Source organism: Prenolepis imparis, unplaced genomic scaffold (assembly GCF_030444845.1).
Source record: "Prenolepis imparis isolate NDT839.2.m4 unplaced genomic scaffold, iyPreImpa1.0 SCAF_2, whole genome shotgun sequence".
NCBI classification, from domain to species: domain Eukaryota; kingdom Metazoa; phylum Arthropoda; class Insecta; order Hymenoptera; family Formicidae; genus Prenolepis; species Prenolepis imparis.
Genome location: NW_028141160.1, coordinates 6,065,529 through 6,083,347, shown reverse-complemented (window position 1 = coordinate 6,083,347; position 17,819 = coordinate 6,065,529). Strand labels below are relative to the sequence as shown.

Here is a 17,819-nt window from a genome sequence, read left to right as displayed (position 1 = left end):
TTATATAATAAAAGTGCCTTTATTTTTTCTCTATGTGCTTTTTAAACGGAGATATTATAATGTAAAGTTTGTTTTTATAAAAAATCGATCAAGTTTGGTCGTCGTCGACCTTCTCAATGCGCATGTACCAGAAAATGTACACTTCGAGCATTCATTGCAAGACAGCGTTGATGTCGCTCCATGAATGATGTCGTTAGGTTATCAGTTTTGATTTGACACATATAGGTTCAGTTTTAATGCAGGTAAGTAATAAAGAAAAAGTCATAAGAATTTGATAACAGTAGGGATATAAGGAGAGTTCTAACACAGGTCCTCCGAGTGGGGCGCGGGGCGGGGGGTTCTCCTCGGCGAGAGGGTTGACGTCACGCGGGGCGGGGGGGATCTCTATGGCGAGGGGGGATGACGTCACACGGGGGCGGGAGCGCTTATCGCGTTTTATTTTTTCGCGGGTATAAACAAAACAGCGTATTGTATTACGCGCCGATGTCCGGCAGCTCATAAACAGATATTACTACCCAGACAGTACAGTGACATTTTAAAAACGTATTAAAAATGTACATATTGGACGTTTTGTACGTATTTATAACATCCATATTAGAGCCTTCGACATCTTTAGGACATTTTAGAAATGTCCAGTGTTACTTTTCTGGACAATCGAAACATGTCCATTTTAAGGATTAAACGAACTAAAATTGGACCTGCTTTGAATATTGAACGTATATTTTATAGAGTAGATAGGTGTAGGTATATATGTAAATTTATATATTTAGAGTTTAGAGTACTGAATATACATATTTTAGTACACATACAGCATCAAAAAATTGCAGAAATCTTGCAAACATCCAAAAGAAACAAGAAAAAAATTGTTGAAACTGTGTAAGTTCATTTTGTTTATCCGTAATACTTGGATATTCGGGTATTATAATCTTAATATTCGATATTTGCAAGCTTTATATATAATTCTCATAACAAATCTTAAATACGGGAAAGATAGCGCCTCGTGCGTCACATAGCGGTAAATAAAAGAACTAATGATTAATGAATACTGTTTTTATAATTTTTTTGGAATGTTACAGTAATATTTCGTTTAAAATATTACAGTTACATATTCTTATAATGTCTCTCCAATATTACGTTGCAACTTGTAAGATTATAATATTGCTGCAATGTAAATGAAATGTTCTGTGCTGTACGTAAAATGAATGTTTTTAAAACGTCTAAATATAATATACTTTGAACGTCTAATAATGGATATTCTTAAAACATTCATATTATATCCATGGACATTTGGACTAAATAAAAACCAAAACTGGACGTCCATTGGATATTCTGTGCTGTCTGGGTATGATTTTATCTGAGGGGATGGGAATCTTGGGTGCCGCGCTTATCGCGACGACACGTCAGGACACGTGTTTTCGCGGTAAAAGACCATGTTGCATTACGCGCCGATATTCGGCAGCCTTTGCGGTACCTTCCCCCACCCCCTAAGCGGGATTCTTTCTCATTGTTTAGGGAGCGCCGAGATTCGGTCTCGAGCAAGCAAACTGAGTGCCACGGACAGATGATCGATTAGTATTTTTGACGGAGATTATTTTAATTTCGATATTTTTGGATGTAGTTGCGCGTCCTTTGATGGAGTCTATTGTTTGTAGTATCGCGAGCTGTACTAGCTGTTTGTTGTGAATTGAAATTGTTTCGATAAAAGGGAACATTATATTGCCACGTGCTATAATTTTGTGAGAGTGAGAGTGTCGGCCATTTTGCTTCGGCGTTCGCCGTGACTTGCATTATATTGGGGTCGGTGCTGTATTCTTTTCCTTTTCTTTTCTTCTCTTTTTTTTCTTTCCTTTTTCCTATTTCTTTCCTTGACTCATTAATTAACATCTCTTTACCCTTTTTCCATTATTATATAATTTTTGTTCCTATTTATTTATGATGAATAGGACTTGTGTTAGTAATAGTTACATGACTAATTCTGATAATTTTCAGATGCGTAATGAATGCATGGACATTGACTCTGAACCTCAAGAGGTTTTAGATGCATTAAATTCACTTTCTCAAGAAGCTGGAGGACCAATCTCTGTGGCACCTTTGAATGAGGCCGGTAAGGAGAGCATATCTCTGGGGGCCACTTCATCTCGGTATAATAAGTCGAGGGGCTTAAAAAGAAATTTGATAGCGGGAGTATCTTCTGAACCTTCTTCTACATCTGTTAAAAGAGCGACTTCGAATGATGTTGGTAAGCTAGATTTATTGCAATCTTCATCTAATAGTCATGTTACTGGCTCCGTAGTATCTTTGTCAAATGAGATTTTATCTAATCGATATTCGTTCAATAATCAGGGACCATTTAGTGTTCACATTCAAAGGATTTCTAATCCTAGATCTCTTTTGCATCCAATTTTTGTAGGAAAAGTAATTTTTAATATTATGAAAGAGAGTATTTTGGAGGTTAAAAGAATTGGATTTTCGAAGGTTGCTGTTTTTTTGAAGGATAGGGAGGCGGCTAATAAGTTAATTGAAAATCAGTGCTTAAAAGATAAAGATCTTATTGCCTTTATTCCTCCTTTTTATATCTCTCGTAAGGGTATTATAAGGGACGTTCCTTTTGATTTGACAGATGAGGATGTTATACAATGCTCAGAAAGTCCTTTTAAAATAGTAGCTGTTAAGAGGTTTTTTAGAAGGAATTCACTTGTAAGTAAAGATGTTAATAGTGATAAGAATAATAATGATAAGTCTAATATTGACGTTGGCAAGAAAGCTGAATTTAGTCCTACGTTGACAATGGCAATAACTTTTGAAGGTCAGCGTCTTCCTAAATACATAACACTTTTTCACGTTTCTTATCCGATCTATCCATATGTTTCTAGAGTATCTCAATGTTATTCTTGTTTTAGATTTGGACATGTGAGTGCGACGTGTAAGGGGAAGTCTCGATGTGTTTTGTGTGGTGATGAGAGACATGAGGAGGGGACTGTTTGTCCTCGCAGGGAACCTTTGTGTGTAAATTGTAAGGGAAACCATCCGGCGAATTCTCGTGAGTGTCCTGAATTAAGTCTGCAGAGGGAAATTCGTATGATATCAGCTTATAGGAATATTACATTATCGGATGCGAGGGATATTGTGAAGGGTTTTTCTCGGTCTGAGGTGCCCTCTAATTCCTTGGAGGAGTTCCCTCTTATTAATGGTTCCCATTTGGATGGGAAGCGTTTGGGTGATTTTCGTGGTGCTTCTTATGCGGGAGTAGCTGCTAGTATGTCCTCTCCGCCTTCGTCGGCACAGGCATTGTATATTCCTTCTTCTTCGTCCTCGTCGTCTTCGGCTTTGTCGGGGGGGGGGGGGGGGTTGGATACCGAGAGTTAAGGCTTGGAGAAAGAAAAATAGTAAAAATAGAGCTCCGTCTAGTGTTTCTTTTTCCTCAGAAGAGTCTCCGCCTTCGTCGGCACAGGCATTGTATATTCCTTCTTCTTCGTCCTCGTCGTCTTCGGCTTTGTCGGTGGGGGGGGGGGGGGTTTGGATACCGAGAGTTAAGGCTTGGAGAAAGAAAAATAGTAAAAATAGAGCTCCGTCTAGTGTTTCTTTTTCCTCAGAAGAGTCTTTTAATATTAATAATGATAATTTAGATAAAGATAGTTTGTCTTATTGTAATGAACATTGTAAGGGTTTAGATATCCAGAAGAGTAAAAATAATATTACCAAGATTTTAAGCGGATCTATTGTTAATTCTGATATTATTTCTAATTCAGTTGATACTGATAATGGTGATATTTTGAAGAAAATTTTATTTCATTATAACTCGCTTACTTTGCAAATTTCTAGTATTTTGCAGAAGATGAATATTTCTGTTGATGGATCCTCGCTTGCTGTGGCTGCGGATGTGAATAATGGTTTGGCTGTGTCGGCCTTGCCTTCTTCTTTACCCTAATTATGAATCAGGACAGGACTATTGGACAGTTGAGGATTTTACAATGGAATTGCCATTCATTTTTAAATAAGAGGGATTCGATTGGTGACTTGTTTGATGATTATGATGTTTTGGTTTTTTGTGAGACATGGTTGGATGATAGGCATACCATTAATCTTAAGAATTTTAATATTGTTCGTGTTGATGGACCTTCTTCTAGATCGGGGGGTTTGATGATAGCTATTAGAAATTATATTCCCTTTTCTTTGGTTGAGAATATTTTTTCATTGGAAAATCAATTAGAGTCTTTGGCAATCAAAATTCCTATTTCGATGGGTTCTTTGATTATAGTTTCCGTTTACAGACATCCGGGGACTTTTCCTTTCGATGGCTGGGATGGGCTTTTGAATTCTTGTAAAGATTATTCATCTTTATTGATTTTGGGGGACTTTAATGCTCATCATCCGGGTTGGGGGTCTTCCGTCACTAATTCATCGGGTAGCTCTCTTCATCGTGCTATGCTTCATAATTATATGATTCCTTTAAATGATGGTTCATCTACGTTTATTTCTCGTCCTAATCAGTTAAATTCTGTTATAGATCTTGCTTTTGTCTCTGCTTCGTTGTACCCGGTTTGCTGTTGGAATTTGTTGGAGGATTCGTACAGTAGTGATCATTTACCTATTTGCATTACTATTGCATTACTATTAATTCCACTTGCAATGTTATAAGTTTTTATTCACATAAATGTAAATATAAGAAAATGAATTGGAAGAAATTTACGCGTTCGTTATATGTTTCTTTTTCTGAGCTTGAGGATAGACTTGGGGATCCACAGATCACCTTTACTTCAAAATATAATATCTTTTTTGATCATTTGAGAGAGGTCATTCGGTCGGGTCTCCCTTCCGAGAGGGCTAAAAATTTTCGTGTTAATGAGATTAGACATGCCCCTCCTCCTTCACCTTGATGGAATGGGGAGTGTTCTGAGGCGGTGGAGCATAGGAAGCGTGCTCTTAAGAATTATCGTAGACTTATGAATTATCCTAACTATCTTGAGTATAAGAGGCGGGAGGCTATGGCTAAAAAAGTCTTCAGAAAGGCTAAGCGTGAATCTTGGAGGGCTTATTGTGAGTCACTTAATTTTAGGACTTCTATGACCTCAGTTTGGAGTATGGTGAAGAGATTTAAACATCGTTGTCTTGGTTTATCTGCTTCCTCGATTACCTCTAATTTTATTGTTCCTGATAATTTAATTAATCAAATAGATGCTTTGTGTCCTCCTTATGTTGCTCCTGGGCCTTTTGATATTTGTTATTTGTCGTCATTTGTTGTTCGTTGTGATTTGTTTGACTCTTTTTTTACAATGGAGGAATTTGATAGGATTTTTAGTATTCTTAAACCTAGGAAGTCCCCAGTGCCTGATAAGATTGATCATCTGATTCTTCTTAAGCTTCCTTTGAAATATAGATATATTTTGTTGAGTATTTTGAATGGTTTGTTTTTTGGGGGAGAGTTTCCTTTTGCGTGGCATGAGTCTATTGTATATATGATACCCAAAGCATCTCGTGGTAAATATAGGCCGATATCTCTCACTTCTTCCGTTCTTAAATTACTTGAAAGGCTTGTGTATTTGAGATTAAATTGGTGGCTGGAGTCCAACAAATTTTTTCCTAATTTTCAATATGGATTTCGTAATTTTAGTGCATTGATAATTTGGCCATTCTTACTACCCAGATTAATATCAATTTTGTAAGGGGGCATTGTACTGCTTGTTTGTTTTTAGATTTAACCAGTGCATTCGATAATGTTTTGCCCCACATTCTTTTGTCTGATCTAGAAACATTGGGTCTTCCATCTCATCTTTGTAAATTCATATACAATATAGTTCATTTTAGAAAACTTCAAATAGTATTTAATGGTAGAATTATTGATGCACGTCATACCTATAAAGGGGTCCCGCAGGGATCCATATTGGCTCCGCTTCTTTTCAATATCTATTTAGCTAGGTTGAAGGATTGCATTCTTCCTGATTGTGAGATTCTTCAATTTGCTGATGATATTGTGTTGTTCTCCAGCTCTCAATCCTCGGATAAGACGATAAAGTCCTTGGAAAAATCAGCTAATCGGTGTATTAGTTATTTGGATTCCAGAGGCCTTTCTACTTCAATTACTAAATCTGCATTTATGGTTTTTTCTAGGAAAAGAATTTCTCCTACTTCTTATTCTGTTAAGTTGAATAATTGTGTAATCAATTCAGTTCATTCTCATAGATTTTTGGGTATCATATTGGATTCTCGGTTGCGCGGCGAAGAGCATGTTAATTATATCTCTGATAAGTGTACGAAGCTCAATAATGTTATTAGGGCCCTGAGGGGTACTTGGTGGGGGGCGGATCCTCGTACTTTGCTTCAGATTTATAAGGCTATGATTAGGGGAACTATATATTATGGATGTTTTATTTATCCATTTAATAATGGTTCGATTTTTAGAAAGCTTGAATTGGTTGTTTTTCAGTCTTTGCGTCTGTGCTTGGGTTTGCGTCGGACTACTCCTACGAATGTTATTCTGGCGGAGTCGGGGGAGGGTTCTCTATATCATAGGTTGCTTTATTTGACTTCTAAATATGTTTTGAAGGTGTTTTCTCAGGAGGACCATCCATTAATTGATAAGTTATTTTTGTTACGTCATTTTTCTCGCTCTTTTCGTAAAGTTTGTCCTTCTTTTTATTTTCTTTTGTTTAAGGCATTTGATAGTCTTTCTCGTTATAAATCAAAAATTGTGTCGTTTGATATTTTTCCTCTCTTCCGTACTAATTATTGGGCAATTGTAAACTCTCCTACTACAATAATTACTTCAACTAATGCTGTGGAATCTATTAAGAGTGCTTCAATTCCGCAAATTATTTTTATGGATTTATATAGAGATTTAATTAATAATTCAACTATATTTTATACGGATGCTTCTAAGAAAAGTACTTCTGATTTTGTGGGCTTTGCTTTATATTCTCCTTCTATTAATTTACAAGTTTTATATAGATTATCGTTTTCGTCTGTTTTTACAGCCGAGGTTTTTGCTATTTTATATGTTCTTGAATTAATTTTACAAAAATCTATTAACATTTCAGTTGTATTTACGGATTCTCGCAGTGTTGTGGAAGCAATTTCTTCTCCTAATAGATTTAAATCTTCTAATTTTGTAATTTTGTCTATTCTTCAAGCTCTGTATAATATTAAGATGAAGGGATTTATTTGTACTATAGTTTGGATTCCCGCTCATTCGGGAATTTTGGGTAACGAGACAGCTGACTTTCTTGCTAATAGAGCGACCTCTCGGGGTAAACTTGTGCCTGAGTATTTGCCACATTCGGATTTTTATGAATTGGCCTTTCATAGGTTCATTAGTGGATCCCAGAGAGCTCTCCTCGCGCAGGCTAATTTCAAAGGTAAGAAATACTTTAATTTGCATAATTCTTTTGGCATTAAAACTTGGTTTCATAAAATTAATCTTAAAAGAAATTTTGTTACTTCCTTGTCGAGAATTAGAGTTAATCACTATGCTTTGAATGAGAGTCTTTTTAGGTGCAATTTGGTTTCTAGTCCTGCTTGTCATTGTGGTTTTCCTTCCCAATCTGTGGATCATTTATTTTGGTTTTGTCCTGCTTTCTCCCTGCAGAGATGTGACTTGATAAATTCCCTTAAAAGGCTTAAGTTTTTCCCTCCTTATGATATTTCTATGCTTTTGAAAGATCCTAAACCTAAAGTTATTAATCTGATTTGTTCTTTCCTTAAAGATTGTGATGTGAACCTTTGATCCTGTTCCTTGAGTTAGTGCCTCCTTTATGATTGTAAGTCATGGACTGATGGACTTGGACTTTGATCATTTGATCATTTGGAGGCTTTTACTTGTTTGGAGCTGCTATTTGTGAGGACTTTTTATTTTTGACGCTGCGCCATTGGAAGTATTATATATATTTTTTTACCAGTTTATGGCTTGATGGATGGATCATTTTGTCATCCTGTTGCCAGTAATTTATAAGAAGAAGAAGAAGAAGGGAGCGCCGATTCCTTTGCGAACATCTCTCTCGCGTGCGCCTCTCGCGTTATCTCTTTCTCACATGTGCCTCTCATTCTCTCATAAACGCCTCACGCTCTTTCTTCTAAGCGCTCTCGCGCTATCCCTTTCTCGCGTGCACCTATCTCTGGTCCTTAGCATCGCGTTCCCCTTCCCCATTTCTCGCTCTCTCATAAAACGCCTCGCGCTATCTCTTCTAAGCGCTCTCGCGATCCTTAAAATTTTATATACTCATATATTTATTTATATATTCATTTATATTCACATTTATATACATTCATTTATATACTCATATATCCATTTTATATTATAATTTTATATCCATTTTATATTCACATTTATATATTTACATTTATATACATTTATATACATTTATATTCTTTTTAATTTCACACACACACACACACACACACACACACACACACACACACACACACACTGAATATTACTATGTTATATCCCCCTCGAAACCCTACAACTTTTGTAGGAAACATTTTTCGATTTAACGCAGTGTTTCTGACAATGAGATATTTGAGTGGATCCTTTAAAATGGGACACCTGGTATATATACACACATTTTCCATTTCAGATATTATATATATATATATATATATATATATATATAATATATTATACACATTATTTTTGAAATGACATATAGGAAATGTAACAAATTTAAAAGCCAAATTTCTCTCTCTCTCTCTCTCTCTCTCTCTCTCTCTCTCTCTCTTTCTCTTTTTCTTCTTTTCTTCTTTCATATCTCGTAAACAAGCATTAAAATCTCTCCCGAGATTTAATATTTCTTATTTTACTTTTCTGGCTTGTTTTATTTATGTGACAAATGGCCTTTGTTTGTACTAAATTTATATATTTTTTATTTTATATTGTTGAATGTAATTTTATTAGATTAATAAGATTTTTGCGATTAAAATGACTAATTATAACATAAATTGTATAATTCTTCACTAAACAAGTAATTCAAATTACATATTTAATTAAAAATTATCCGATTTATGTCGTGTTTGATGTCATTTTAATCGCTAAAATTTCATTAATCCATTAAAATTATTTTTAAACCGATAAAATGCAAATTAAAAGTTTTAGTTTTTATTTATAAGATATTTACATTCGTGAATTTATTGTAGATAAGGAAAGGTTCTCGATGTCGTCGAAGGCAGAAAGAGAACGAATAAAGAGCGAACGAGATGACGTATCATCAAAGAGTTCCAAAGTCTCTCTCGCGAGGCTCCCTTTATCTATAATCTTTCATATCATATGACATGTTACTATAGAAAATAAAATTTGTATAATTCGCAATTTATCGGTTTGAAAATAATTTTAATGGATTATTGAGATTTTTGCGATTAAAATGACACCAAACACAACATAAATCGGTTAATTTTTAATTAGATAAGTCAGAGCTGTCTACGTTTTGCACTTTTCGGCCGATTTCCGAGGCTCACCGCCTAGCGGCCCCCACTTACGCTCGAGACCTTAGCAACGCGTGGCCCGATAACCGTAACTAAGACGCGCGGAGCTCTGTCTCAGGGACGGCGCATCTGTAACGCGATGCTGTTCCGTACCCCTTAACTAAATATTTTCAGTTTTTTAAAATCGCGATTTTTTAATTATTATTTTTTATTATTAATTATTATTTTATACTTATATTTATATATATTTATTATTAGATTATATTTATATTAGAATTAAAAGTGCAAAACGTGGACAGCTCTGAGTTAAGGGGTACGGAACAGCATCGCGTTACAGATGCGCCGTCCCTGAGACAGAGCTCCGTGCGTCTTAGTTACGGTTATCGGGCCACGCGTTGCTAAGGTCTCGAGCGTAAGTGGGGGCCGCTAGGCGGTGAGCCTCGGAAATCGGCCGAAAAGTGCAAAACGTGGACAGCTCTGAGATAAGTGATAAAAATTTTAATTACGTATCTAATTAAAAATCGAATCGATCGATGACGGTATAGCCGAGCCCGGGATCGAGCCCGGAGCCTCCACGGAGATGATGCTCGTCACCACCGACAGCTTCGACGATTACGGGCAGGAGATGAGCAGCAGCATTGACGGTGACGGTGATAGGCAGATGAAGGAGAGCACCACCAGCACCATCTCCAAGATACAGGAGGACGTTACCCAGGACATTCCCATCGCCCCCAGTCCGCGAGATTCCGAGAAGACCCTCTCCCTCGACGATGGCGAGATGGTTAGTTCGTAATCTCTCTCTCTCTCTCTTTGTTGGTCGTATGTCATATATATTATTTTGTTTCATATTGAAAGAGCCTGGTTATTTTAATGATCAGGATAAGGAAGGCAGAAGGATAAGCGTGGAATCGGTTCTCAAAGGAAATCGTTGAGTTTTATTATGGAAATAAGAATCACAAATACTTTTAATAACGCGCACGTCTGCACCGCTAGAGACGTTTTCGAAGACTATTTAAAACAAGCGCCATCGCAAAGATGCCCGTTGCTAGGGACCACGCTGGCCTATCGCATGAACACAGCATACATAGCTAATACAGAGTGACTTAGAAGTAATACATAATGGCTAAGTTATAGGCCTTACAATATTTTGTTTAAATGATAAATAATATATAGATTTATTATATTTTACTATATTTTAGGATGACGTCGCACATCGTTTGGGTCAGAGTAGCCTAGACGGAGACCCGTTGCGTTGCAAAACGTGGCTGGCGCAAAAGAAGCATATTTTTATCTTGAGCCAGGCTCCTATATAAAATATATATATACAATATATTTTTTTTTTTTTATTTATTTATATACGCGAAATGTATTTCTTATCTATAATTTATGGATATAAGATGTGTGGACACACATGCGTAAAAAATGATTTTAGATTTTACTTCTCGTAATGAAAGTGGATGTATTTAGCACGGACATGAACCAAATAATCGATGGTATCGAAAAGTGGATGTGGATACGTAGTTCCAATTCCTAAAAGTGGATGTACGGCGCTGCTGTACGGCCTAGTTAAAGCGTCCCACGAAAATCGCCGGCATGTCCTCTCTCAGGCTTCTCTCTGCGTCCACCATGGAGATTCAAAACCTCCATTACGCTCGGTCCACAATAGGTGATTTAAGCCCTAAGCCTTAAGAAATTGACCAATCACAGTCGAGTTTTCTCCTCATACTTGACTGCGATTGATCAATTTCTTAAGGCTTAGGGCTTAAATCACCTATTGTGGACCCACTGTTAGACATCCACGTAACATCTTAAGGCCGTATCACACTAGCGATTGCTGTTGGCGGTCGCTGTCGCAGTTGCGGTTGCTGTCGTGCGTCGATCAATCAGAGCGCAGCAGCTCGCGATTGCTGTTCGCTGTTGTCGTTTAGGCTGAGTTCTATTTTCGCGACAGCGACAGCGACAGCAGCCAATCAGTGTACAGTACGGAGCCGGCGCGAGCACAACAAGCTTTTGGCGCGAACATCAAACGAGCACGATGGCGCCGAAGAAGAGTTTTACGAACGAGTTGGACTAATCTCAAAGCAAAATAATCACTGCCTTGGGTGAAATTCGCTTCTTTCATGTCACAACACTACGAAAAACAGTCTTTCGTGAAGGCTCTGAGTGCCATCAGCAACAGCGAGCGGACCGCCAACAACAACCGGTGTGATTGCACGAACAGTGGCGTCAACCGCAACTGCGACAGCGACCGCCAACAGTAATCGCTAGTGTGACGCTGGGTCCACAATAGGTGATTTAAGTCCTAAGCCTTAAGAAATTGACCAATCACAGTCGAGTTTTCTCCTCATACTTGACTGCGATTGATCAATTTCTTAAGGCTTAGGGCTTAAATCACCTATTGTGGACCCACTGTAAGCCTAGTCTACAATAGAGTCGTAAGGTCGTAAACGTAAGAAATTGACCAATCACAGTTGAATTCGAGGAGAATAATCGACTGTGATTGGTCAATTTCTTACGTTTACGACCTTACGACTCTATTGTAGACTAGGCTTTATGGATCTCTGCTAGACATCCATAGTTCCGCATTTGCTATGTCCATTCGACATCCATTAGATGTATTCATAGATGTCATATGGACGTCATATAGAATAATCATGGATATTTCATCAAGCTTTGACGACGAATAATGAATATTAATTAAAAGTTATTTAAATTCATTATGGATGCTTTTTTCAACAAAAATTAAAAACTAAACTTTTTATTTATAAATTGATGAAATTATATTCTATCTACCAAAAGATTGTTTACAATTAGACTTTAACATTATAATTCCCTGTATTGGAATTGTATCAGAAAAATTAAACTTAATAAAAAATATTTATGACATTTCAATCTTGATAGCCGTTTTCTGCAAGCTATATATTCTCATGACTAAAACTTAAATACGAGATAGATAGCGCATCGCGCGGCGCATAGCGGTAAATAAAAGAACTAACGACTTCTTAATGTTATTGTATAAATTTTGGCATAAAAAAAACTCTTTAGCTTAGTAATAACATTTTCTTAATTATATTTTAGAATTTAATAAACATTTTAATAAAAATTTGAATTGTATATAAATTAAAAATAGAATATCTATCATACATCCACCATAAATGTCTAATGGACATCTATGATGGATTTATTTACTGTGGAGATAATATGGATTTCTATTAGGCCGGATCTACAATAGGTGTAATAAGCTCTAAGCCTTAAGAAATTGATCAATTACGCTGGGTCCACAATAGGTGATTTAAGCCCTAAAGCCTTAAGAAATTGATCAATCGCAGTCAAGTATGAGGAGAAAACTCGACTGTGATTGGTCAATTTCTTAAGGCTTAGGGCTTAAATCACCTATTGTGGACCCAGCGTTACAGTCACGTATATTCTCCTCATACTTGATTGTAATTAGTTAATTTCTTGAGGCTTACGCTGGGTCCACAATAGGTGATTTAAGCCTTAAGAAATTGACCAATCACAGTCGAGTTTTCTCCTCATACTTGACTGCGATTGATCAATTTCTTAAGGCTTAGGGGTTAAATCACCTATTGTGGACCCAGCGTTAGGGCTTACTACATCTATTGTAGACCCGGCCTTAAGATCTATGCGACATCCACCATGGAGATAGATGTCATATGGAGCTATGGAGATTATATGGACGTCCAATGGATGTCATGTTCTGTGTGGGTATATTAATTAAATTTAATTACTATCTGCTAACTTGACGCTTGATAAAATTTTGTTATTATAAAGAAAATATTATTTCCCAAATCTTCAAATGCTTTTCCTAAACTTCCCCAAACGATTCCCAAATTATATGAAAAAGAATAATTAGAAAATATTCAATTCATCTGCTAACTCTACGGCGGTCCAAGCATGCCCCAACATGCTTCTACTCACTCTAAAGCTGGAAGCACATAAAATTGCAGAAACCATGGGCAGAATGCATGATCAAAGAGTTCCGAAGTCTCTCTCGCGAGGCTCCCTCTTTATCTATAATCTTTCATATGACATGTTACTATAGAAAATAAAATTTGTATAATTCGCAATTTATCGGTTTGAAAATAATTTTAATGGATTATTGAGATTTTTGCGATTAAAATGACACCAAACACGACATAAATCGGTTAATTTTTAATTAGATAAATGATAAAAATTTTAATTACATATTTAATTAAAAAATAAGCGATTTATGTCGTGTTTGGTGTCATTTAAGGGTCGGCAGGCGACACGGTGGAGACGCCTGTCGGCCGGCCGGGAATTACGGATTCGTATAATCCAGATTTTAGCCAAAATACTGAATGAATCTCATTAAATTTGCAATATTCTTAATCAGTAGGATTGTCCGCAAGTCGCTAAAGACCTATTTTTTTGAAAAAAAGATGAAAATAAAATTTACATAAAACTTGGGGAAATGTGCAGTTAGCAACGGGTAAGGTTGGGTTAGCCGCGAGTCCGTATTTAATTTATTATAAATTTTTAAGAGCAAAAATGCAAAATCGGGTTCTTTAGCGGATTGCATTATTATATAAAGAATATATTTAAAAAAAAATCACGAAGCTATGTCACTTATTTGATGAGAAATCTGGACGATACGATTCTCACTAGATCTAAGGAACTGGGGAAATTTTCGTGGTAACATACTGACAGCTTGACAAGGAGAGAGATAATCGTTCTGTCTTTGTCTCTCTTGCATCGCGTATGTAGTAGCGTCCATGTAGGCACAAATACTAATATGTTGAGCACACGGATGCGATTATTGAAAGATAATGTCAACAAGAACCGGCTATCGTATTACCTTTGTTTCTCTGTATATGTAAAACGAGGATAACGATATCTTAGATCTTGCTCCTAACAATATCTTCCAATAACTGTATCTTATTGTATGCCGTATCTCGCATATATTATGTATCTCAAATTATAGAATAATGATTTATTAAATATTAAAATATATATTTTTTTTAAGGATTATTATATGTATAATTTAGAAAGAATATTTAAAATATTTATAAGTTTATATATATGTATATATATATGTATATATATATATATATATATATATATATGTGATTGACAAGTATGTGTTATCTTGATTTCTTATTGATGTTACTGTATAAAAATATCAGCTGCATAAAGAATAATATAAAGAACTTATGAATAACATATAAATAGCTCAATGCAAGGTGTTCGGTCTATCACCCTGAAAACTCGAGTTCAAGTCTATCGGTATATATATATATTTTTTTATATTTATTATTATTGGAATATATAGAAATTATTAAAAATATATATTTTTAAAGGCGATACTTAAGAATTTTTAAATATTGAAAATATTTCAATAATTTTACAACTACAAACACATTGTATATATAAATGCAAAAAATTCGGTAAATAAATTAATCCAGTAATAAATCTATCTCTCTAAATCAGTAATCAATATATATATATATATATATATATATATATATATATATATATATATCAGGGATCCGGACCGAAACAAAATTAGGGTTCGGTTTCGGTTACGGTTTAATAAAATATTGAGTAACTGTTCCGGTTCCAGTTTCGGTTTTTTGATAAATAAAAAAACCGAAACCGTTTAAATTATGATTTTTTCGGTTACGGTTCCGGTTTTTAAAAATTTTTACTTTTTGTTTTTCTAATTAAATTAATTTCTAAATTATATTACTTTAAAAAATTATTATTAATTTTTATGACATAAATAAACAACACTTCATATTATACATAAAAATATATTTAGATATAGGTATATATAATATAGATACATATATAAATATATTTTCATATGTCATAAAAATTAATAATAATTTTTTAAAGTAATATAATGTATATATACTTTATATATATATATATATATATATATATATATATATATATATATATATATATATATATATCAGGGACCCGGACCAAAACCGATAACCGTTCCATAACCGTTTTTTTAGTAGAACAGAAACCGTAAACCGTATTGAAATTCTGATAAATTTATAACACCGGAACCATAACCGGACCGTTAAATTATTTTCGGTTTACGGTTCTTTTCGGTATTTTTTTCTGTTTTTGCGCAAATGACGGAAGTGTCATGATAACTGTCTCCTCGAAGTGCAATATTATACAATTATAATTATAAGAGTGTTTTTTTGTCGCCAGTGAAGAATAAAATTAAGCAATTATTGTAAATGACCCAACTGGCTTAATTGATCTTTATTAATTCGATATCATATATAAATATACAGACTACGTTTCGATCTTTGGTTCAGGTCCTTATCAAGTCTAAAATTAAAGGATAATACTATATAGAAGGAATCATTTTATAAAAGCATAGCGCAAACCAAGTTGAAAACAACAATTATTATAAAGTAAATGATTAAAACATACCTTACTTAAATTTTTTTTCTTTTTTCAACATGTTACAATTCTCTCTGTACTAAACGTTTCGTATAGATGGTAAAAAACGAACTAAGTTAGACATCCTTTATTATTCTATCATAAATAGAGTTTAAATTCTCTGTGTCTTTATGTAGGATGTAAGTTAATCGTGTTGTTAAATTTTTTTATATAAAACATTTCAGCTATCTCTCTTTTCCTAGTATGTATTTCACGATGTAAAATATTAAAGGTTGTCCATTTAAAGTCATGTAAATATTCATTTCTATGTTTGCTTATAACGCTTTGGTTACATCATTAACAACTTACAATTAGTCGATCACGCTATTTTGTTATCTGATGAACATTTCCATAATAAGAACTTACATATTGTTAAGGGAATCTTGTCTAATAATTGCTAAAGCAAACATAGAAATGAATATTTACATGACTTTAAATGGACAACCTTTAATATTTTACATCGTGAAACACATACTAAGAAAAGAGAGATAGCTGAAATGTTTTATATAAAAAAATTTAACAACACGATTAACCTACATAAAGACACAGGAATTTAAACCCTATTTATGATAGAATAATAAAGGAAGTCTAACTTAGTTCGTTTTTTACCATCTATACGAAACGTTTAGTACAGAGAGAATTGTAACATGTTGAAAAAAGAAAAAAAATTTAAGTAAGGTATGTTTTAATCATTTACTTTATAATAATTGTTGTTTTCAACTTGGTTTGCGCTATGCTTTTATAAAATGATTCCTTCTATATAGTATTATCCTTTAATTTTAGACTTGATAAGGACCTGAACCAAAGGTCGAAACGTAGTCTGTATATTTATATATGATATCGAATTAAGAAAGATCAATTAAGCCAGTTGGGTCGTTTACAATAATTGCTTAATTATAATTATTTTTTAAATGTTCTGAAACGTGTATGTATTATCGCAATAATGATAGCTGTGAAGATATTATATTTTCTGTTTTATATATATATATATATATATATATATATATATATTAGTTATTGATTTATTACAGGATACATTAATTTATTCACGGAATTATTTTGCATTTTTATGTATATGATAGTTGTAAAATAATTGATCTTTTCAATATTTAAAAATTCTTAAAGTTAATCGCCTTTAAAAATATATTTTTTAAAATAATTTTTATATATTCTAATATATTATTTAAAAAAATCATATTGATAGACTTGAACTTGAGTCTTCAGGGTGACAGACCGAACACCTTGCATTGAGCTATTTATAATATGTTACTCGTATGTTCTTTACATCACGATTTATATGGAGCAAGTATTCTTATACAGTAACATCAATATAATCAAAAAGTAATTAAGTAATACATATTTGTTAGCCTATAAATCTACAATTGCCACTACATGTTAGACAAGAATTAAAATACTCGTTCTCTCCTTGTCTCTCTATCGCGCTGACGATACATAAAATATCGATAAAAAAGTAGAAGTAAAAAAGCAATAAATTGCCATGTCTAATAAGCGCCCGTGTCTTAGATGTTGTATATTAGTTCACTCTGCGAATTATTATTTTATCATTATTATTTATCATTGTACAATTTGGAGACATATATATAAATTTTTGATACTATTTGTTATATATACGCACATATGTGCATAAGCATATATAAAATTTACAAAAAGTGGGTGCTTATTAGCCTTGCTACATTCCTGCCTTCTGCTACGGAAGGCCAGAAAGCATTTTCAGGCCGTATCTCGCGTGTAGCATGTCACATGATTAGCACGGTAGAGGAACAAGGATAACGTGATTATCGATCCTTGTCTCTCTACCGTGCGTCCGCGTGAGCAATGCAATAGTGTGTACGTGTACGGATATACACCACTACATAGAACCTGAAATTGGTTTTTCAACGTTGGTAACACTGAAACCGGAGTTTCGCGTTGTCACCGCGCGAGGTCTCCAACATCAATTC

The 17,819-nt window shown here is 34.4% G+C and overlaps 1 protein-coding gene across 10 annotated transcripts; it reads left to right on the top strand.

The window, feature by feature from the left end:
• The first annotated feature begins 1,534 nt into the window (after window positions 1–1,534).
• Window positions 1,535–10,857, top strand: LOC145932569 (uncharacterized). 10 transcript variants are annotated; one of them, XM_083031601.1, is made up of 4 exons: window positions 1,538–1,797; window positions 9,957–10,192; window positions 10,290–10,520; window positions 10,611–10,857. In XM_083031601.1, exons 2-3 carry the CDS (start codon window positions 9,992–9,994, stop codon window positions 10,341–10,343), a joined length of 255 nt encoding a protein of 84 aa, XP_082887727.1. In that variant the 5' UTR covers window positions 1,538–1,797; window positions 9,957–9,991; the 3' UTR covers window positions 10,344–10,520; window positions 10,611–10,857. The 10 variants fall into 10 exon arrangements, with proteins under 10 accessions (XP_082887725.1, XP_082887719.1, XP_082887720.1 ...); XM_083031591.1 differs by lacking the exon at window positions 1,538–1,797 and adding an exon at window positions 3,527–7,352; XM_083031592.1 differs by lacking the exon at window positions 1,538–1,797 and adding an exon at window positions 3,529–7,352 and having other exon boundaries at window positions 10,267–10,520.
• Window positions 10,858–17,819: the final 6,962 nt, after the last annotated feature.

What these genes read in the sequence shown, in the direction of transcription:
- LOC145932569 (XM_083031591.1), top strand. Translation starts at nt 6,095, where the DNA reads ATGGTTTTTTCTAGGAAAAGAATTTCTCCTACTTCTTATTCTGTTAAG. An exon ending in CGCGCAGGCTAATTTCAAAG is followed by an intron (nt 7,353 to 9,956) that starts GTAAGAAATACT and finishes ATGACGGTATAG; the next exon opens with CCGAGCCCGGGATCGAGCCC. An exon ending in CCCTCGACGATGGCGAGATG is followed by an intron (nt 10,193 to 10,289) that starts GTTAGTTCGTAA and finishes TTTAATGATCAG; the next exon opens with GATAAGGAAGGCAGAAGGAT.